This window comes from Fomitiporia mediterranea (genome assembly GCF_000271605.1).
Source record: "Fomitiporia mediterranea MF3/22 unplaced genomic scaffold FOMMEscaffold_2, whole genome shotgun sequence".
Lineage (NCBI taxonomy): Eukaryota > Fungi > Basidiomycota > Agaricomycetes > Hymenochaetales > Hymenochaetaceae > Fomitiporia > Fomitiporia mediterranea.
In genome coordinates this window covers 3,727,195-3,747,381 of record NW_006760387.1, presented here as the reverse complement: position 1 = coordinate 3,747,381, position 20,187 = coordinate 3,727,195, and the positions used below count along the sequence as shown (strand labels likewise).

At 47.0% G+C, this 20,187-nt stretch overlaps 9 protein-coding genes across 9 annotated transcripts; 3 read left to right on the top strand and 6 right to left on the bottom strand.

The window, feature by feature from the left end:
• Window positions 1-102: 102 nt before the first annotated feature.
• FOMMEDRAFT_26133 (uncharacterized protein) lies at window positions 103-2,117 on the top strand (the record flags this gene model as incomplete). Its single annotated transcript, XM_007263208.1, has 8 exons — window positions 103-180; window positions 239-246; window positions 404-675; window positions 767-1,119; window positions 1,352-1,410; window positions 1,688-1,749; window positions 1,817-1,935; window positions 2,100-2,117. 8 exons carry the CDS (start codon window positions 103-105, stop codon window positions 2,115-2,117), a joined length of 969 nt encoding a protein of 322 aa, XP_007263270.1.
• A 483-nt stretch (window positions 2,118-2,600) lies between these two features.
• FOMMEDRAFT_165644 (uncharacterized protein) lies at window positions 2,601-3,401 on the bottom strand (the record flags this gene model as incomplete). The annotated part of the gene is made up of 2 exons (XM_007263207.1): window positions 2,601-2,808; window positions 2,866-3,401. 2 exons carry the CDS (start codon window positions 3,399-3,401, stop codon window positions 2,739-2,741), a joined length of 606 nt encoding a protein of 201 aa, XP_007263269.1. The 3' UTR covers window positions 2,601-2,738.
• A 310-nt stretch (window positions 3,402-3,711) lies between these two features.
• On the bottom strand, window positions 3,712-5,393 carry FOMMEDRAFT_118093 (RAI1-domain-containing protein). Its single transcript, XM_007263206.1, has 6 exons — window positions 5,128-5,393; window positions 4,959-5,069; window positions 4,692-4,909; window positions 4,550-4,652; window positions 4,450-4,495; window positions 3,712-4,390 (listed from the first exon to the last, which is right to left on the bottom strand). Exons 1-6 carry the CDS (start codon window positions 5,304-5,306, stop codon window positions 3,929-3,931), a joined length of 1,119 nt encoding a protein of 372 aa, XP_007263268.1. The 5' UTR covers window positions 5,307-5,393; the 3' UTR covers window positions 3,712-3,928.
• A 314-nt stretch (window positions 5,394-5,707) lies between these two features.
• On the top strand, window positions 5,708-8,451 carry FOMMEDRAFT_144811 (RNI-like protein; the record flags this gene model as incomplete). Its single annotated transcript, XM_007263205.1, has 5 exons — window positions 5,708-6,098; window positions 6,160-6,422; window positions 6,477-8,251; window positions 8,315-8,352; window positions 8,408-8,451. 5 exons carry the CDS (start codon window positions 5,708-5,710, stop codon window positions 8,449-8,451), a joined length of 2,511 nt encoding a protein of 836 aa, XP_007263267.1.
• Window positions 8,452-8,481: 30 nt separating this feature from the next.
• On the bottom strand, window positions 8,482-11,356 carry FOMMEDRAFT_118090 (iron-sulfur clusters transporter ATM1). The gene is made up of 10 exons (XM_007263204.1): window positions 10,919-11,356; window positions 10,737-10,848; window positions 10,498-10,684; window positions 10,360-10,441; window positions 10,209-10,297; window positions 10,062-10,149; window positions 9,671-10,003; window positions 9,075-9,608; window positions 8,906-9,003; window positions 8,482-8,850 (listed from the first exon to the last, which is right to left on the bottom strand). The coding sequence occupies exons 1-10, from the start codon at window positions 11,348-11,350 to the stop codon at window positions 8,655-8,657; spliced, it is 2,151 nt and encodes a 716-aa protein (XP_007263266.1). The 5' UTR covers window positions 11,351-11,356; the 3' UTR covers window positions 8,482-8,654.
• A 1,043-nt stretch (window positions 11,357-12,399) lies between these two features.
• Window positions 12,400-13,676, top strand: FOMMEDRAFT_165640 (kinase-like protein; the record flags this gene model as incomplete). The annotated part of the gene is made up of 6 exons (XM_007263203.1): window positions 12,400-12,534; window positions 12,585-12,644; window positions 12,698-12,883; window positions 12,948-13,022; window positions 13,096-13,224; window positions 13,348-13,676. The coding sequence occupies 6 exons, from the start codon at window positions 12,400-12,402 to the stop codon at window positions 13,540-13,542; spliced, it is 780 nt and encodes a 259-aa protein (XP_007263265.1). The 3' UTR covers window positions 13,543-13,676.
• A 542-nt stretch (window positions 13,677-14,218) lies between these two features.
• Window positions 14,219-15,812, bottom strand: FOMMEDRAFT_165639 (poly RNA export protein; the record flags this gene model as incomplete). The annotated part of the gene is made up of 8 exons (XM_007263202.1): window positions 14,219-14,397; window positions 14,464-14,636; window positions 14,706-14,729; window positions 14,787-14,887; window positions 14,951-15,103; window positions 15,166-15,339; window positions 15,445-15,540; window positions 15,621-15,812. The coding sequence occupies 8 exons, from the start codon at window positions 15,810-15,812 to the stop codon at window positions 14,219-14,221; spliced, it is 1,092 nt and encodes a 363-aa protein (XP_007263264.1).
• A 681-nt stretch (window positions 15,813-16,493) lies between these two features.
• Window positions 16,494-18,255, bottom strand: FOMMEDRAFT_103051 (WD40 repeat-like protein). The gene is made up of 8 exons (XM_007263201.1): window positions 18,034-18,255; window positions 17,848-17,943; window positions 17,599-17,772; window positions 17,386-17,538; window positions 17,219-17,323; window positions 17,140-17,159; window positions 16,904-17,079; window positions 16,494-16,830 (listed from the first exon to the last, which is right to left on the bottom strand). The coding sequence occupies exons 1-8, from the start codon at window positions 18,199-18,201 to the stop codon at window positions 16,646-16,648; spliced, it is 1,077 nt and encodes a 358-aa protein (XP_007263263.1). The 5' UTR covers window positions 18,202-18,255; the 3' UTR covers window positions 16,494-16,645.
• Window positions 18,256-18,360: 105 nt separating this feature from the next.
• FOMMEDRAFT_103044 (fatty acid hydroxylase) lies at window positions 18,361-20,096 on the bottom strand. Its single transcript, XM_007263200.1, has 3 exons — window positions 19,145-20,096; window positions 18,987-19,087; window positions 18,361-18,935 (listed from the first exon to the last, which is right to left on the bottom strand). The coding sequence occupies exons 1-3, from the start codon at window positions 19,708-19,710 to the stop codon at window positions 18,568-18,570; spliced, it is 1,035 nt and encodes a 344-aa protein (XP_007263262.1). The 5' UTR covers window positions 19,711-20,096; the 3' UTR covers window positions 18,361-18,567.
• Window positions 20,097-20,187: the final 91 nt, after the last annotated feature.

The window sequence follows — 20,187 nt, the reverse complement described above, 5'->3', positions numbered from 1 at the left end:
CTACCCACTGTTCCAGATGACTTGTGATCTTGCTGTACTCAAGAGCGGACGCTATGGCTTACATGCAAATGCTGTTGGAAGCCTACAGACAGCCGACCCAGAATGTTAGCCATAGTTAATACGTTGCAAAGGAAAGGAAAGATGCTGAGTCCAGCTCTTCAACTTCCCCTGCTATGGAAGGTGTGTACTCAATAATAGTAGTAAGATAATTTGTACCACTGATCCTAATTGATCCCAGCAAATAAAGTATGTGACAACATCTGTGCAACATCAAGCTCCCGGGCCAATACTGTTAGGAGGAACTGTGTTGATACTGGGAATGCACAAGCTGCCCTTCAAGTGGCCCTTGATGGTAGCCCGGCTGCCCGGATCATATAGATGGGAATGTCTATAATCGTCATAGTTGTTTGGTTCCATTCGCAGGCCCAGGAATACAGCTACAGGCGCAACTGCTCTGTCTCAACACTCCTCACATGCCTGCATCGTTCAGCCCTCCAATGTCAGGAACCACTTCCGACAGTGGTAGTCTGTCGGACACTGGTGGAGGCTACTCTAACAACAACTTCCTTTCACGAGAAGACGCACTCGTCGGCGTCGATGCAAGGCATTCCCGTAGTGACAATCACGGACATCGACGCAATGCCTCGTCGGCCGATTTGACACCCGCTTTCGCAGGTCCAGCACTTCCCCCTTCCCTCCGACCTCGACGTGTCTGCTCAAGGGAACCACCCTGCATCATCTTCCCCATTCAACCCTGCCTTCGCAGACTTCAACACATCCACCAGTTTTGAGGACTCGTTCAGCTTAGCTGCAAAACCTAGTATCCCTGCGACACCCTATACACCCTCATTTGCAGCCTTAGCCGGTTCATATCACAATTATCCCTTGGGGTCGGACTTGGGCAACGAGTTCCCTCAGCCTTCTACCAACCCGGACACGTACACTACCGGCACCGAAGGACACTTCGGCAACATCGATATCTCCGTCTGTCCACCTGATTTCGCTGCTGACGACTACGATCCGATTGAACATCCCGGCCCAGATAGCTCCTTCCTCTTTCACCTTGGTCCCTCGGGAGGATTGGGCATGACGAGTGCTGGTGGAGGCCATCAAAGCTCGGTGAGTCGTAGCGGGAATAGTCATGGACACTCACGCAGCCTTCCGCGCGAACGCGTTTCTCTTCGAACATCCCCGTACCCACCCCCGCACACAAGTCTGCGTGTGAACACAAATGAGCCGCTACCAGACTCATACTCATTCCCTCCAGGCTCTTTGAGCTATGGCCTCGGTACTCCAGGTGCCAGCCCACATTTCCCATATTTTGACAATAGTGTACCAACCGTGCGTGTAGAGCGTCATTACCCTCACTCTGCACCAGCAGCAACTGGTCAACATCATCAACGCACCGAGGTGAACTTTGTCTGCCCTGTACCTGGATGCGGGAGTACCTTTACTCGCCATTTCAACCTCAAGAGTACGTTTTCTTATATTTAGCCTTTCTTTTTGGTAAAGGCATGATTAGCTGATGACCGATCGCTTCGTACTTTGTATTCAGATCATTTACAGACCCATAATGAAGGGCGACCCTTATTATGTGACCCTTCATATGCAAATTGCCCGGATGCAACAAGACATTCGGACACCCGGGCGACTGCAAACGTCACGAGCAACTTCACTTGAATATCAGGCCGTACCAATGCAATGGTTGTAAACGCACTTTCGCTCGTATGGATGCTCTCAACAGGCACTGTAAGCTCTCACTGTCCTACGTATCGATAAAGTGTCACTGATAAGCACCTTTGGTTTGGTTTGATAGTGCGCTCTGACGAAGGAACGGAGTGCCAGGCACAACAGCCCATTCTGACATTAGACACACCAAACACCCCCGTTGCGTCGGCTGGGATGCAGAGCAATCTAGCAATCAGAACGGAGACAGTAAGGTAACATTGACATTCAGAGACGATGCTGATGGCGATCTGCAATCGTCAAGCAACACGGGCGTCCGAGTCATTGCCTAGAATCGATTGTCACTCCTCTGGACTCCGAGTCAGAGCAGTGTTTCTGCTGCTTTTATGCTTCTATCAGACACCTCATTTCAGTATGGGTTCATTGCTTAGGAAATGCTCATACGCTTCTAAGCATTTGACAAGGATTCTCACTTTTTCATGCCGTGCTCCAGCAGTCTAGACTGAAGATTCTCTTCTGAATGACTATTTAATTGCAACGCTTCATGGAGTCAATTGCTTGATTAAATCGAATTAACGTGCTTCGCTTCCTATTCCTACTCACGTCTGAATTTCTATACAAGTCGTGTTTGTTTTGCCTGTTTACTGGTACCGGATATTGTCTAGCTTTCTTTTACTTGTTCTCGTACACCCTCCGGATCTTGGTTGCTTTGAAATGCTCATATTATATCAGAGCACTTGCATTCTCCCGTTTTGCACGTTTTGTAGTTGGCAATCATGCTGGTAGGAATTCTGGATACAGTGCTAAAGCCACATTACTCACGTCAGCATCATGATTGAATACATGTATGCTTGAGATTTTCTGTGCCTGATGCCACGACATACTCAATTTCACTCTGTTACGACTTCTGAAATATTCCATACACTGCCTACCAGAGGCACATATACATATATACATGAGCAAACTTGTGCCTCGAACAAGATCAGTTTACAGGCTCAGTACAACTGAAGCATATACAAAGGTAATTAGAGACCCGCATCTGCCGATGTACGTCAGGCTACACCCAATGCCCGCTTCCAAAAGCCAGGTGGTTTAGTAACAGGGAGTGCCTTCGTTCTCGCCCTGAGTGAAGACTGGATTAATATAAACTTCGACCAAATGAGTTAGTTAGTAGCTTACATGTTCTTCTTTCGGCGTGCCTCATAGTCATAGCGGTCGCTTAGATCCTCGTATGGCTTGAGGTCCTCAGGGCGCATGTTCCGAGCGCGCGCGGCATCCCGTACAGTCACCTCGAATTGTCCCGTGCACTGCGTACCGTAGTACGACCTTCCCTGGCAGCGATACCAACCAGGCGTGGTTGCAACGACGTTATCATGGTCGCACAATTGGCAGCGCTTCATGTGCGTCCAGCGGTCATCGCCGTACTTCGCCCCCTTGCGCCTCAGATTGGTTTGGTTCTGCAACGCATAGACGTTGCATCCGTCGTACTCGCGTTGATACTTGTCTTTGCGCATCTTTGCGATGTCTGCACGGAGGTATGGATCGAATTTAGCGAGCCACGGCAAGGACGCTTCAGCCGAGTCGGGTCCTACGTCCCACCAGTAGAAGGGGCGATAACTGGCGGTTCGGAATGGCGAATGTTTCGCAGGATTCCTGAGATACTTCTCTGTGTCGAGGACAGGTTCTTTCAAACGCCACTGTGTCTCCGTTTGCATTCTGTGGGTAAGTCGTAAGTCATATTTTACACGGCTAGCCAGTTGAGTGGATATTCACCTGATATATGATGAAGTCTAACTAAAGAATGGAAGGAATATGGGACGCTCAACGACCTATCCACACAAAGAAAGTCAGTACCTCAAGGATGGGACGAGCAAGATCAAATAGCTCACCAAATGAACGAAAGGTAGATTGATAGAGAAGGGGGGAAAGCAAGTGAACGAGCGGAAAGAGTGTGGATTCTTGAGCAAGCTATTGCTGAGAAGGTTAAATGTTGTGGAAGAGTTGTGGAGGAGACATAGGTCAACGGCGGATTCTTATATTTTCTGGAAAGGGATCTGTGGTTCGGTGGTTCGGTGGCCCCAGGCAAGTGCTTATGTAACAACGTCCAGATAATTTTCGATAAGTGCTCGCATTGGCCTTTCGCAAGCTTTGCTGTTCACAAACACTTTTGCGAAACAAGACGGACAAAGAGGAGTGCGCTTCAGCCAGCACTTAAACCCCGAGTCGATTAAGACCGGCCTGGTTATGAGGTCTTCCGTGCATCTATTTCTTCGGTCCTCGCTGGACTAACCACCATATCCCAGTAATCGCGAGGAAGAAAACCAATGCGATCCTCTCCATTACGTACATCGGCCACAGCTGCGTTGTCAAGTAGGACCACTTCAGCACCCTTTCCGGGATAGAAATTTACTCTCCAGACACATTGTTCTCTGGGAACTGCTTTCAGTTCTGGGGTATCGCCTCGTGATTCAGGCCTGCTAGGTAAACATTCATCCTTGTTTCCATTTGTTGAAGGAGTCTCATCGAAACGCCAGTTCCGAATAGTTGATTGGACGAAAGCCAGAAACTGAGCTCCCCATTGAAGACAAAGGTTTGGGTCCCAGGCACCTGGCTTGTTACGAACAAGTCGAGGAAGTTCCACGGTTTTGAATGACTGAAGATTTTTGAGAAGCCCTACTGGCGTTCTGAATCCTACCTTAATCGTCTACGAAACGCACGTGATAATGAACAAGTCGTATGGACATTCATTGTAGTGGCACATACCGGAACACCCAACAGAAATGATTGAAAATAAAATTTAAGCAATTTCCTAGCCATAGCTTAACATCTAATCCTGCGCTCTTCGAGGAGGCATGCCACTTACTTCTCGAATCTTGCCTCATCTACTCCATTTCGAATAACCAGTGACGTTTTCAATTCGACAAACGTGTTCGGCTGACCCGTGTATTTCCCTGGCGTATCAACGTCTACGGGTGATCAAGCAATTTCGAGAGCATTTGGCAGACCTTCAACGCAATCTACCTCTCCACCTATAATGAGTCTATTGTCGCCTAGTTTTGTCTTCACGACACTGCACCATTGGACGTTGGTATTCACGTTTCCACTCCAGCCATTGGTGCGTTTATCCGGGTCTTGTGCGGGATCTGGTGTTGCAGAGCTACAGTATGACTCAAAGGCGTAGCCGTAATACGTTTGAAGACGGTGTCGGGGCGTCATGTTCTCTCTGGATCAACAATGAATTTCTATACTAACTTGCACATCCTCTTACTTACTTTTCTTTCAATTTCTCGTCGCTAAGATGCTCTTCAAAGTAGAGCGTACCGTCCAAATACATGACGTTGAGAGACCAGGCGTCTCTGTCTTCATAAGGCGCCGTCAATATTCTCTCTCGCATTACTGATATCAATATAACAAAACGCAGTTACATCATCAAAGCCTCACTTTGTCATGACACCCCTCCATGAAATTGCATTTGCTCTCTTCCTCTCGGGGAGCACTTCATCCCTCAGGCAAGCAGTAAGCAAACCGTCCAATCTGCCCCTCTCCTCTGGCCTCTTTATCCAAGTCTCGTAAGCAAATCCAAGGTCTGCGTTGAACGGCGGCTCCACGTAATATCTCATGGCGGAATTAGTAAATTCCAGTTCTCGCGAAGGTGAATAAGAGAACGTTATGAGCTGGTTGGGATATTGAAAAGCCGGAGTTGGGCCTCGAGTAGTGTTAGAAGGATAATTGATTCGCGGCGGAACAGCTGAAGTGTTCGTTTCGTCAGTGGATAATTTCTGTCTGACCGCTGGTGGACCGGTTGCATGGTCGTCTTGGACCTCATCTATGCTGCGCTTCTGCGAAATCATGTTGGTTGAAGACCAAGTTGTGTTTGCAGAATTTATTTGCCGAGTATGGTGAAGAAAAGTCACGGTCATCGGCGTCGCGTTGCGTCTCACTCTGAATCTCACGCGTGCTTAATCTTTCTCTTGACCAGCTTCATCCACTCGTCATCCGGGCCTTTTGGACAGGTCTAAGTATGTCTCGTGTACCTCGTCCGGCGAAATCCACTGGAAACATACGTGGTCAATATCGTGCATCTACGACAACAGCAACTAAAGCTACTACCCCGACTACCCCGACGAGACTACGCGTGCCGAGTACTGCAACGAAGCCAAGACCGATATCTCCAACTCCTCGCAAGAAGACTGAGGATGTACCAGAACCTCCAAAGGAAAAGCTAAGCTTGAAGGAACAGATCGCATTGAAGAGGGCAGAAGTAAAGAAAGCACAAGCCACGCAGAAGGTTACGGGTCCTCTGGATGTGGGACCCGACTCGTTACCTGAGAGACCTCGAAAAGCAGAAGACGAAACGCTTGACCTGGGTCGACTAGGTGTACGAGAGACTATCGATCGAGCTCGCAGTTCAGGTCTGTGAGTTTGATAATATAATCTTTGTTCCTTCAATTTGTAATATATTTCTTCTACAAGGCAATCTCGTCCTTTCATCACGTTCCCTACCATGCATTCCGTCTTGCTTATTCGAGATACATCTTGGTGTTATGCCCAAGCCTCTTGATTCTGTCAATGAGCCTGAATATCCTGCCGATGATGTGTCAAAGCGCAGCAGACAAAGCAGACAACAAACTTCTTGGTTCGAGGCACAGGATCTTATGGTTCTCAAAGCACGAAATAACGAGATTGTTGCTATTCAGCCGGAATTGTCGCTTTTCGGCGGTCTCAAGGTCCTTGATGTGAGCCATTTAAGATACCTTGTTCGTTCAGCTTTTTAATGGGTTTTCAAGTAGCTTCACAGCAATCAACTCAATACCTTACCAGAATCACTGGTTTCACTGGCGTTGCTAACAATGTTGGATGTGTCAAACAACAATCTGACTGAATTTCCTCCCTCGCTGTTCTCCCTTCCGGCCCTTGCGACTCTCAATGCTGCGAATAATCAACTCACATCTCTGCCTTTCGCGCGATTTAACGATCCAGTAGATCTGTCTGGGTCACTCAGTCCTGATATTTTCTACCAACCCGACGTTACTCGCTCAACCGAACCTCTACCAAGCCTGCGCGTTCTGGATGTTGGATACAACAAACTGACTGCAGCAACTATTGATTCAGCACACTTGCCTCGCAACGTAACTCGCATCATATTAACCCGGAATCCTCTAGGAGAGTCGCGTGGATTAATCTCTGCTCTGGCCAGCCTCGAGCGTCTACAAGAGATAATTATGGATCATGCGCTGATCAGGGACGAATCGTTCCTGGAACCACCGGCGAACGGCTTCCCGAACCTTCAGATTTTCGATCTCAGCGAGACTGAGGTCACGGAAGAGGCGATTCGTTCATATTTTGCAAACTCTCCACGAAGTAACTCCATAAATTTCCATGTGACTACAGCGCCTCCAAGTCCAGGAGAGTTACGCATCTCCGTCGGCAAAAGGGTCATCAAGGAGTCCTGGGAGATCGAGGCGGAGCAGCGTTACTTGAAGAAAAAGAAAAGTGCGATAAACATGAACACTCAGCAGAACGATACTCCTGTAGAAAAGGAACCATGGGAACTGGAGGCAGAGCAGGGTCTGATGACAGAGGGAGGACGCAGACGTGCTAGAGCTGCTGCGGCTGCAGCATCTACATCGGCTACCTCAGTCGCACGAACCAAGGCAGTATCTCCGACTCAGTCGAAACCCCGTATTCCGTCTCCAAAACTAGTCGAAAAAGAACAATGGGAAATTGAAGCTGAACAGGGTCTGTTGACCGAGGGTGGCCGACGACGATTGCGAGCTCAGCAAGCCGCTTCCTCAGCGCGAAAGTCAAGTCCTCCAAGTACCAACCTCTCCCTTGCAAACTCGTCATATTATTCAGCTTCGACGTTAACGTTAACTTTACCTGCATCTGTACCGCCTACTCGAGCACATGCACGAGCGTTCTCGATGGCAATGACGCCACAAAGCAATCGTAAAACGGAAGATCTCCTAGTTCCCACTCCGACGCTCCCATTGGACGTAATCTCGCGGCAGGACTTTGCTGGGAAGCTTCAAGTTCTAAACCTCAGCAATCGGCGTGCAGACCCGAGTTTCACCTTCCCGTCTTCTGCTGTATTACCTTCGATGCAAAGCTCCGGGGGTGTACTTCCTCATCTCAGCGAACTAATTCTTGACGGGTGTGCATTAGGCGACGTAGTTTCTATTTCCTACGAATCCGAGGATGGCGGTGCTCCAACAGTGACGAAACGCAATTTACTCGAAATAATCGCAGATACCTTCCCCTCCCTCACCACCCTCGACCTCTCCTACAACTCACTTACGTCAGACGGCCTATCCCCCGCCGTGATCGAGCGCTTACTCGTACCATCCAATGATAACGGCCGGAAAGGACTGAAAATCCTACGATTGAGGGGGAATCGTTTGACGTCACTTGAAGCGTTCGAGCAAGTCGCAGGACATTTTAGAGGGAACAGAGAAGTGACGGATTGGTGCCTCGAGGAGCTTGATGTGAGGGATAATGAGATTTCGAGGTTACCTTCGTTGATGGGGTTGATACCGATGGACGTGTTCTTGGTGGATGGCAATGTGTAAGTCAGATATTTTTTTAGAATTGATTAAGTAAACCTTGAAGCTGAAATGGCGCTATGTAGGTTCCGCGTACCACCGAGAAAGGTATGGGAGAGAGAAGGTTAGGCTTTTGCTATTTGTTAGTTTACTGTCATTCTGACGGGTTGATACTCTAGGAACAAAGGGCCTGTTGAGTTGGCTTCGCGGGCGCATTGAGTAAATGCATATAGTCAGCTATCCATTACATTTGGCGGAATTGAGGATCTAGTATGTTAATCTTGACAAAGTATATACAAAGGAACATAGCAATTATACTCGGATTGTCTACCAACCGGAACGGGAAATCAATTACAATATTACTAACGTGAAAATCACGATAGAACCTCCGCGACAATAAAGGGAAGAGGGTGTGATGAAATGGCATTACTTCGTTAATGCAGACTCTTCTTCCTGTACGGAGCTCTCCTCACTAGGTTCCTCGATAGTCTGGTAAGCCTGCTCCATCCACATGGAATAGTATAGACCACCCTTGTCGAGCAGCTCTTGGTGTGTACCTTGTTCGACGACTTCTCCGTGATTGAAGACGAGGATGAGGTCAGCTTCGACGACGGTTCGGATGCTAGGTAAGAAACGGGGTTGGTACAAAGTTAAGAATAAGTGTGAGTGGAACAAACCGGTGAGCTATGAAAATACTTGTTCGGCGTTTATCGAGGAGGATGCTGTTGATGTTTTTCATAAGCTCCGCCTCTGTACGGGCATCAAGTGCTGAAGTCTACATCAAAACCAGAACAAGTCACCTGAATCAGTATCACAACATAAATCGAGACAGAAAGAGATATTTACTGCTTCATCAAAGAAAAGAATCGGCGGATCTTTCAACAACACCCTCGCAACCGCCAACCTCTGTTTCTCTCCACCCGAAATCATCAACCCTCTCTCACCAACAGTCGTCTTATACCCCTCCGGCAACCTCCTAATTGTATCATGCACATGCGCTCTCCGTGCCGCCTCAATAACCTCCTCATCACTCGCGTCTATCCGACCATATCGAATATTATGCATGATATCCGCATGGAACATTGGTGTATCTTGTGGAACTACGCCGATCGCGCGACGCACGCTAGCAAGCTGGAGGGAGTAGATGTCTTGATCGTCAATAAGGATTCGTCCCGAGGAAGGGTCGTAGAAACGGAAGAGAAGACGGAAGACGGTAGATTTCCCGCAACCTGAGGGACCTACGAGAGCGACTTTTTTGCCTGCGGGGATGGTGAAGGAGAGGTTTCGGAAGATGGGGCGGTCGGGATGGTAAGCGAAATTCACGTTCTCGAAGCGGATTGAGCCGCCTTTGAGCGCGAGTGGTTTGGCATCTGGTTTATCCTGCAAGGACGGGAGACGGTTTATTGTCGAGAGAAAGTGACTGTTTCAGCGAGATAACTTACCGGAGGAGGTGTGTGTTCAGTCTGAAGGTTAAACAAAACTTCCATATCGAGCAAACTTTGTCGTAGCTCGCGATATATCGTTCCCAAGAAGTTCAGAGGTAACGAAAGTTGGAAGACAAGTTGGTTGACCATTACAAGGTCACCTATAGTCATTGTGCCATTGACAACTCCTTGTGCTGCCATGAACATCATGAGCGTCAAGGCACTTGAGTATATGGCATTCTGTCCGGAATTCAGGAATGCTAAGGAAGTCGTTATTTTGACGGATGACTTTTCGTACTCGGCGAGATGCTTGTCGTATTGTTGGATTTCGAACTTTTCGTTATTGAAGTTCTGCGGAACAAGAAGTTTAAGGACTAATTTGAATCGTACGGAACTGTGAACATGTTACCTTTACTGCCTCATAATTTATCAGTGAGTCAACAGCTATGGTCGCTGCTTTATTATCCGCTTTATTTGCATCACGACGGAATTTCGTCCTAGCAAGCGTCAATATTCACTAAATGTACCTCATGAATGATCGTACTTTGAAGCTTACCTCCATGATGTTGTAGTCACGGTAAACCAGGTGTACGCAACCATGGTCCCAGCCACGACTGCAGCATAATCCCATCCGAACTTATAAGTCTAGTTCGAAGAGCAGAGATTTCAGTCAGGTAAACGTGAGTGTATTAGTAGCTGGGTCCTACCAATATCCCGCAAACCATGGAAATCTCAAGTGCAGTCGGCACAACGCGAAAGAGCAAAGACTGTAAGATGAACGTGATGCCTCTGAGGTGTATCAGCCAAAAAAGAAGGAAATTTTTCAGCATACGAATTCGACTTACTTTGTCCCGCGGTCAATTGCTCGAGTTAGTCCACCAGTTTGTCTTGAGAGGTGGAATTTAAGATCCAAGTTCAAGAGATGTTCGAAAGTCTCTCGCGCAACTCTGCGGACGGCCTTCTGTCCGACGCTGGCGAAAACGGCGTTGAGGAGCTCAGTGAATAGAGTTGCTCCTATTCGTGCAGCACCATCTGTAACGAATTAGGATCGTCTATCAATTAATGCGGGACGTGAGAGACGGACATCCCAGAATAAGCGCTCCTGCAATTGCCCACACCGCAGTGTCTTGCGTGATCTCGACATTAAGAGCGTCGATGATATTCTTGAACAGTAAAGGCACTTGTACATTCAGCACCTGGAATCGCAAAATATAAGTCCATATCACCCTGTCCAACCAAGTCAAAAATCGATAACAGAGAACGTACCTTACCCGCAACTAGCAACCCAAAGCCAAATAACACCCTACTCCGTACATTCCAATCTCCCTGGGGCCATATATTAACAAGCAGCTTCTTGATTATTGCCCAATCCTTCTTTCGCTGCTGAGCAACAGTAAGTTGTTTCTCCGCACCTAGATCCTTCGCGGTCTTCTCCGCTGCGTTCTTGATGGGGTTGGGGCTTGTCCTCGCGTCTTCTTCCTTGGACTTGGATGAAGGTTCTTTATTACTCCCTGCGAGGTGTCCGAATCTCCGTACACTATTAAAACAGAAATTTGGGTGACTTGTAGGTAGCCTTAAGGGAGCAGCACGTCGAGAGCATGGGAATGCATAACGCGAGCTCGTGAGACGGCGGACAGAGAGAGGAGTAGACGAGAGCCTGAATGATCTTGACGCAGGCGGCCGTATAAGGCTGAACATGCCGACGCCGAGGCGTGAGGGGAGGTCTCGAAGTGACGAGACTGAAATTTCTGTTGACTGTCGACGAATGTTCCCAAGCTGCGCTCGCGCACTCACGCAATTATCTGACCTGCGTCGGCAACGATTTGTATAATCTTATCTCACTTACTCGATATGGCTTCGGCTTGACTCCATCACGTGTAAGTATGTATTGGCTGGCTGAAAATAAAAAGTGTGTTTCTTCAAGTCGAAATGTCAATGCAGTACGAATAGGCAGAAAGAACTGGGCACGGATCATAGTACCAGTTCAATGTCGATTGCCTTCTTCATCCTCCTTGCTTCAAAGATAAGTTATACTGTTGGGGAGTAGAACAGATTTATCATTCGGCAGTAGCATCACAGCGAAAATATGGAATCGCAGTGACTGTGATGCAATCCCGTGGATAGTTTGTTACAATTGTTTGACCAACCCACACTGCTTCCCTCACCTCAGAGGTCAGCTCAGAGACAGTTCCAGCATGTGAAAAGAGTAGCTGTGTCTATTATTATTACTTATCTTATTTTTTTGTTTTGGCATTTTCTTTGATCCCTGGTCAGAGATTGTCTCATCAATAGAAGCAAGTATATTATAGTATAAGCTGGTGATAATCATAGCTTTTAGTTGTGTAAACATTTTAAAAAAGTTATTATTTTAGTAAAACTCTAAGTTTAAAAAGAGAGTTAACATCACTCCTGTTGCAACAAAAAGAAGAACCAAGTAAAGCAACTATTTGTTAGTCTATATGTGCATTTTGATATCCATCTCAGGTTCTTGAGCTGGAGAATATTAATGATTTGCAGTACGGTAATTGTGTAAAGCTATAGGGAACTTGGCAGTGTAATCCCGTGACCTCAAACCTGGTGTCAGGTTGCTGATCTTCCTTCCAATCATAGTCTTGAGCATCTATTCTACTATATTTCAGTGCCTCTGTATTCTTTCTGTGCCGTTTTCTTGTTCCCCAGTCACGCACGATGGACCTAATCGTGCAGATATGCATACGCAACCCACTTCTGTACAATTTCATACTGCAATGGCTCTCCTTTCTTCAAACGTCACTCTGAGGAATCTGACTGGCAAGCTTAAGCTAGGGGAAAGGTTTTCTTGTGGTGGATACTCAGTGGTATACAAAGCTGTACTTAGTAATGCAGAATATCCGGGCACCGTTGTGAGTTTGCTAACTCTCTTGTTTTCTGGTTCTTATTCAGGTGAATACAGGCTGCTGTGAAGTTTCTTGACCTGCACCGAATGTGGGAGGATAGGGCAAAGGCACAACTGGTTTGTACTGTGATTGTCTATTTTCCTGCCATTTGATGATAAATATCTTGAAGCGTTGGGAGCGCGAAATGAGGGCGGGACAGAGAGTAGTGCATCCCAACGTCTTGCTTTGCCTTGGCGTGTGTGAAAATCCCGATCCTAATTATCAGAAGTTCGTTGGAATCGTTCTTCCGTTCTATGTAAATGGAGACATGAATACTTTCATCGAGCATTGCCCACACGCTGATCGCATGCGTCTAGTGCGTCTTTCATCGTCACACCCTTATCTCAGGCTAATTTTTCATTTGCCAATCTTTCCTTCAGCTGTCTGGTGTTGCAGCGGGCATATTTGCAATTCATTCTGCCCACGATCCCGTTGTGCATGGAGATATTAAAGCGGTGTGTTTGTCGTATGATGTATGTGCTTACAAGCATAGCCTCGCTCACGATGACCTGGGCATGAACTTGTTAGGCAAATATTCTTGTAGACGACAATGAGAATCCGCGGCTAGCTGACTTCGGTCTTTCCCGTATATGCGGGACCAAAGGATTTACCACCCAGACTGTCAAGGGATCATGGCACTGGATGGCTGTAGAGCTGGTACGTGAAGAGAACGACTCTGTCCGTACAACGAAGCTTCGGACATCTGGTCTTTAGCAATGACAATCGTAGAGGTAACTTCAATTTTCTATGGGCTTTTATCGGATATTTACATTGGTGCAGATCCTGACAGGAAAGGTGCCATTTGACGAAATAAAGTCGGAGAGGGTATTCCTGGCAAAAATGTATTCGACGTACATTCGACCGCAGAAACCCTCCAGCACTTGCATTCCGGATGCGCTCTGGAAAGCTCTGGAACGCTGTTGGGACGAGGACGCCTCGAAACGACCAACGCCGCCCATATTGGCCTGGTATTAGATCTATTGTATGGGGGCAGCCTTGCCAAGCTCGACGTGTCTACGGTCATGTCGGTTCTGGATGGCAATTGAGACAATATCCACCCTACTGGAATCAAATGAATGCGATTTCCTCCAACAATCACCGTATACAAGCCTTACGGTTTTGAAACTCGTCACACTCATGTGCAATCATATCATCAAGATTGCCAAAAGACTCGCAGCAAAAGGGCCACTTGCACTTGTACGGTTGTAAGGCAAGATGCGTGCTGCACGGTTGTGGAAGGAGATTTCGAACCGTTCTGTACTACAATGGCTCGCTTCATTCATCTTGTATATCTATAGTCGCTTTGTCTCTGTGGAACTCAAACCCGGTTTTCTCTGGAAGACGGCATGTCGAATTGTTTTGTGCTGTAATTGCTCTGTCTGTTGCTTTCCGTATTGTATACTACGGTTTCTTTACTTTTGCGATACTCAAACTATCTGTCTGCAATGTCACTGCTGGCTTCGCAACTAAGTGAGCCAAAATGTCGTGAAAAGTAACGCTAAAAGGAAAGCATTCTTTATACCTCTCATTGATCAATGAAAACAAGTTGTTTCAGTGATAAATAAACGAATCACTCGAAGAAAATATCTCTCGATATACATCAGGTCGAAAACCAACATGATACGAATGGACGATATAAAAAATCATAGCATCACTTCTTCCGCCTCTTAACCTCATCCTCCTTGCACGGATGCAACATAACTTTATTTGGATGGTTAGCCGTCATCCCAGAATATCCCTTCGACCAATCATACGAAACAGCATACGCAAAAATACGTCCATCTCGATTAAACGTCGTCGCTGCAATCGGTCCAGGAGCTACATCTAAAGCTACATCAAGCAAAATGATTCCAGGGTCAATTTACGAAGAGCTGAAGAATAAGAAAAACACCATACTCTTTAATCGTGAACGTGCATCTTTGTCCCAAAAGTGGATGACACCGTCCGATCCTGAAGTGGAAAAGGTGCCATGAACAGGGTGAAAGTTGATGTCGTTCACGGAATAGACATCTGTCTGGTTCTTATTGAGGCCTTGCTCTTTGCGGTGGCATCTGAAAGTGTAGTTCTCCCTATATCGCACGAAATAGCGTTAAAAGAAAACGATATCATCTGCTAAAGAATGGGTAGTAAATGCTTACCCGGTCCTTGCGTCATCAACGAAACTGACAGAATACGAATTAAATTAGCTTCATACTTGAGGATCGATATAGGAAACCTACTGAATAGCTACGCGACCTTCAATGCTTCCCGTAGCATAACCATCCGCGGATGGAAAACAAGTCACGACACGTGTCTGCATTTTCAGAGGCGATGTTTGCGTCTACAAATTAAATCGCCCTTTCATCAGTAAAAATAGTAGACCCAGAGTGACATCGGTTCTTACCCTGTAGGGTACAGTCGGATTCGTAAGATTGTAGATTTGGATATGACGTTCCGCAGTACCGACGACTAAAAGAGGATATACGACGTCCATCGAATAGCAGCGTTCAGGGAGTTGTACAGTCGCTATGGGTGTCGAAGATCGCGTATCCCAATACTAGATTTGATGGAACGGTTAATGGTTATCGAAGTTTTATTCGATAAACGGAAAGGTCGTACCTTCAAAGTCTTATCCCAACTACCCGTAGCCACGATCCCTCCCTGAGGAGACTCGAACCAGCGAACACATTTGATCGGTGCGTCGTGCTGCGCGACTTGAGAACTCTGTCCTGTAGCCAAATCGTACATGCGCGCGGCATTATCCGCTCCGCACGAAATCACTTTGTTTCCTTCCTGAAAGGCGGTTTGATAAAGGATTTACCGAAGGTAACGAAAGTCCAGTCAGTACAAACCCTTTGAGCAGCTGGGCTTTTACGGCTACATAATGCTGCTACATACTTTGTTCCAGCAAACTCCTAGGACAGACCCTTGATGCCGATACATCGCCTTCCCCCTCGTTTGCCCTCCTTCTGAGTTCACTTCGTATATCCGAACCTATACCAAAGAAACATCATACAAATTCATAAGATATCTTCGTAAACTTCTGAAAACATGAAGAAACGAGCTCGACGCACCTCATTATTCCAACTTCCAACAGCGAGGAAGTCCGCAATGGGCGAAAACGAAAGCGAACTAATCGAATCACCAGGCGGTTCTGATACCTCTGCGTCTTTTGTCCACGCTGTTGTCGCCGCTGACGCTCCACCTAACAAGCTTGCAAATGAGGACTGAGATGGCTTGCTACCATAGCCACTGTAGAAAGACATCGTAGTTCAGTGTCAAAAGTCGAGGTCCCAAGCTGCATGGATTGTGAAAGAGTATAAGAATGATGGAAAGGCTCACAACTCAGCCGGGTGGCTTATTTAATGTCGGCGATCTGTGGCTTGAGCTGGTGTGACGTTCGAGTCAGAGAGACAAAGGGCGGTTCCGCGTATGCCTTATATAATAAATAGAATAATACTAATTGTTTCGATTGCTCAGAAAATCGCAACGTCGCCGCATGTACCTGCAAGGGGCAGCATTGGTGATTGGACGTCGAAAGGTCATGGTGCTTTGTGGTAGATACACGATCAAGATTCAAAATGATGGCGTCGAGTCATAGACTCTCACAGATGTGAAGACGCGTTGTTGACGCTTGTTGACGCTTGTTGACGCGTCGATACACCGTGGGAAGTGGCATTGTCATTACGAACAAACTTCAGAGACTAAGTATATTTCAGCAGAGGCTGAAGCCTTTTCTGATGCCTGAAAAAATTTGTTCCAGAATGTATTTCCGGTAAATCAGACAGCAGCTTTCAAATTTTGTAATGAACTCACATTGTAAGGGGGATAGGATTCTGCCGTGCCTCCCGTATTGTATATTAGCATTCTTCCCAATGGATAGAAACGAACAAAGAGCACACGGCTACTTAGCTTTGAGTTCTCTCCCGCAGAGTGATGAAATAAATGCAACTAACATTGTCATTGTACAGCAACACAAAAGAAAACGATGCAACAAAAATGAAAATCAAGGGAAGAAAGGAAACAATCGATCGATGAAGAAGACATAAACATCAAATCATCGCAGGCATGAAGTGAAAGTGACACTCGCAAAATCTCATCACTTCCTAGCCGCACGCTTCTTCACCTCGTCTTCCTTGCATGCATGCAACATGATTTTATTCGGGTGACCGGGTGTCATCCCAGTATATCCCTTCGACCAGTCGTAAGAAACCGCGTAGGCGAAGATGTTTCCCGTGCGGTTAAAGGCCGTTGAGGAGATCGGTCCGGGGACCGGTTCGAAAGCTGAAAATTGGACGCGCAGACTTAAGTCAGTATGGCGATGCAAATGAGTGTTAAATAGACGGAAGAAACGTACTCTTAAGCCGCGTTCGCGCGTCCTTGTCCCAGAAGTTGACCGTGCCGTCCGACCCTGCCGTGGAAAAGGTTCCATGCACGGGGTGGAATACGATATCGTTTACTGAGAAGACAAGAGTTTGATCCTTCGCGGTAGGAGACTGATCTTTACGGTGGCATTTAAACGAGAAATTTTGACTGCAATTGTGATTAATATATCAATAGACAGAAATACTTCACAAAATTATTACGACTCACCTAGACTTGGCTTCTTCGACGTATCTGACCAATAATACGTGCTCAGCTACTTTATTAATCCTGAAGTCGGAAAAATCACGTACTGGATGGCCACGCGTCCTTCAATACTCCCGACGGCATATCCATCTGCGGAAGGGAAGCAGCTAACCACACGTGTTTGCCATTTAAGTGGTGATGTTTGTGTCTATTACAAATGTGATTGAGTAAAGGGTCGAACTGAAGAAGAAAAGATATACAGCGACCTACTCGGTAAGGTGTAGTCGGGTTCGTAAGATTGAATATCTGAATGTGTCTCTCGGCAGTACCAACGACCATCAACGGGTACATGACGTCCATAGAGTAACATCGCTCGGGTAGTTGAACAGTTGAAACAGGTGTCGATGAACGAGTATCCCAATACTAGTGAGCGTCTTATTGTCAGTGATCATGAAAAAATAAAAATAAAGCCGAGTAACGAACCTTCAGAGTCTTGTCCCAGCTACCCGTAGCAAGAAACCCGCCCTGGGGTGACTCAATCCACCTCACACACTTTATAGGCGCATCGTGCTGCGCAACCTGAGAGCTTTGGCCCGTAGCCAAGTCATACATGCGCGCAGCGTTGTCGGCACCGCACGAAATTACTTTATTGCCTTCCTGTATGACAAGAGCGGATTGGAAGTTATCAGTTAGACACGGTTCAGAAACTGAAGACTTCTGAGATGGGCATACTTTGTTCCAGCATACTCCAAGAACAGGTCCCTGGTGCGTATACATAGCTTTTCCTTGAGTTTGCCCTCCTTGTGGGTTCACCTCGTAAATTCGAACCTGTTATGATGAACACAAGCGTCAATTCACCCCTTTCGTACACCCAGTCCAACAAAATCGCCGAGAGACAGCAGGAGACTGTAGACATACTTCATTATTCCAGCTTCCGACAGCAAGGTATTCTCCAGCAGTCGAAAACGCCAGCGAACTGATTGAATCGCTAGGCGGGTCGGAGACTTCCACATCTTTCGGTTCGTTTGCGGCCGTTCCACCGAGCGTAGCGGATGTCGCACCCGATGTAGTGGGAAAGAAGGACATGGTGGTTCAAACACAAGTCAGTTGGGACGCGCCAATATCGGCGGCGAGGATTAGAGGCACAGGAGTTGAACAAAACGATGACTCTTGCGTGGAAATACTAATATCACGTGATGTGTGTGCCGTTAAACCGCCACAGAAATGAGCAGACGAAGAAAAAAAGTGAGAAGAGCCGGATGTATTTAGTACTGGATGCTACTACAGACACGCAATGTTAGGAAGATATACAATACAGCTTCGCAGAAAATAATAAAAAATTATTCCTGCCCCTATGTAAAATCATGCCGAAATAATAGGTAATTAATCATGTCAAGAACAAATAAGTGATGATCATATAAGTGAGATGTCTAAGGTTCGGAACCAATACGGTCAGAGGTCCTTTTTCTCCGCCTCATTTTGCTCAGTCATCTTCACCTCTAGTAACGGGTCCAATTCCTTCGCAGGATGACGATATGAGCCGCCAGCTCGGTCCGCCCATGTGAAGTACTGTCCATAGTTCACCGTGAAATAGAGATGGTGAAGCGTGTGATGCGCCGGGCCGTTGATGATGTTCTCCAGCGGATGTCCGGTAATCATATCCGAGTCATGAATGAAGATGCTCCAGCAGTTAACTGCGAGGAAGAGTCCAAGGTACACGTGCCGTTGCAGCGGGAAGATGAAGATGAATAGATGGTACGGTATCGCTTGGGCAAACCCATCAACGGGGTGAAACGCGTGGGAGGCAAATGGAGTCGGTACTGATGGGTCGTGTGAGCCTAAGAGTCAAATAAAGTGCATAGAAGACGGACCTATCCACTTATGATGCGGCTTATGCAAGCGCTTGTAGATCCAAGGAATGTGTAGCCAGCGGTGTATCCAATAGATGCAGAAGTCGGTAAACACGAGGAACCTATTCATCAAATTAATCATCACGCTCGCCCGATGAATGTCCGAAAGCGTGACGCACCATATTGCAGAGAAGGGGATGTACCACCAACCGTACTTGTTCGGGTCGTTATAGAGTTTCGAGTAGCCCATGACTTCCACTTGAAACAACGGGAGCATGAGAGCCATCATTCCGGGAAAGGCTCGCAGGCTACTGTGAATTTCTTGGCGAACTTGATTCTTTAGGAACCGAGGGTGACGCATCATGTCATGGTTGAATACGAAATAGTACGACAAGCCCGCGAAGAGGAAATAAAGAACATGGATGCCAACCATGGTCAGCACTGTGAGCGATAATATTTGTCGTAAGAAGTAGTCGCGTGGCCAAGCAGAAACTTGTGCGACATCGGCGAGTGGTTGCGAAAGGTTTACGGCAGGAAGTTGGGGATGGGGTAGATGCGCGAGACCAATGAATTGTGACCACGACGAGCCAAGCGATTTCCCCATCGTAAATTTGAGTGGTATCGAGCTATTGAGCGAGTACAGCGGTTCGGATGCTGCAATGCCGGAAAATGCGGACAAAGGGACTAGGGTTGACCAGACACGGTCGAGGAAGAGATCGTCGCAGACCTCTAGCACGAGATCCATGGTCAAGGTGAGCGTGTGTGCGCGCAGTAGAGACAACAAATGAGGGGGGCGCGGATACAGTAACGAAAGAGAGGATCTGTATGCAGTGGGAAGACGGTGGTGGTGGCGGGGCCAACTTGTTCAAAGTGATGACCAGGTGGTCTATTTAAATTCATGCGCAAAAAAGTCAGCTCATTGTGAAAAATGGATTATGTCATCAGATAAGATAAGCTCGTTATCGTCATCATTTATTTTTGCTCCCGGTTCCGACGCTATCCTCTTTCTTAGCGATGAAGCTCGGACTTATCGATCTCGGTCACATGGAAACACACCTTCTCGGCAGCGAAGCGCAATAAACTTATAAAGTCACCTCACTTTCCCTTCCACACTGACAATTCACTACGCACATATACCCCGCACAAAATCCGGAAACTCAAGCGGTTCAATCCGATGCTTAGTCGAATGAAATAGCCAAGCAAAAAGTAGACGCACACAATC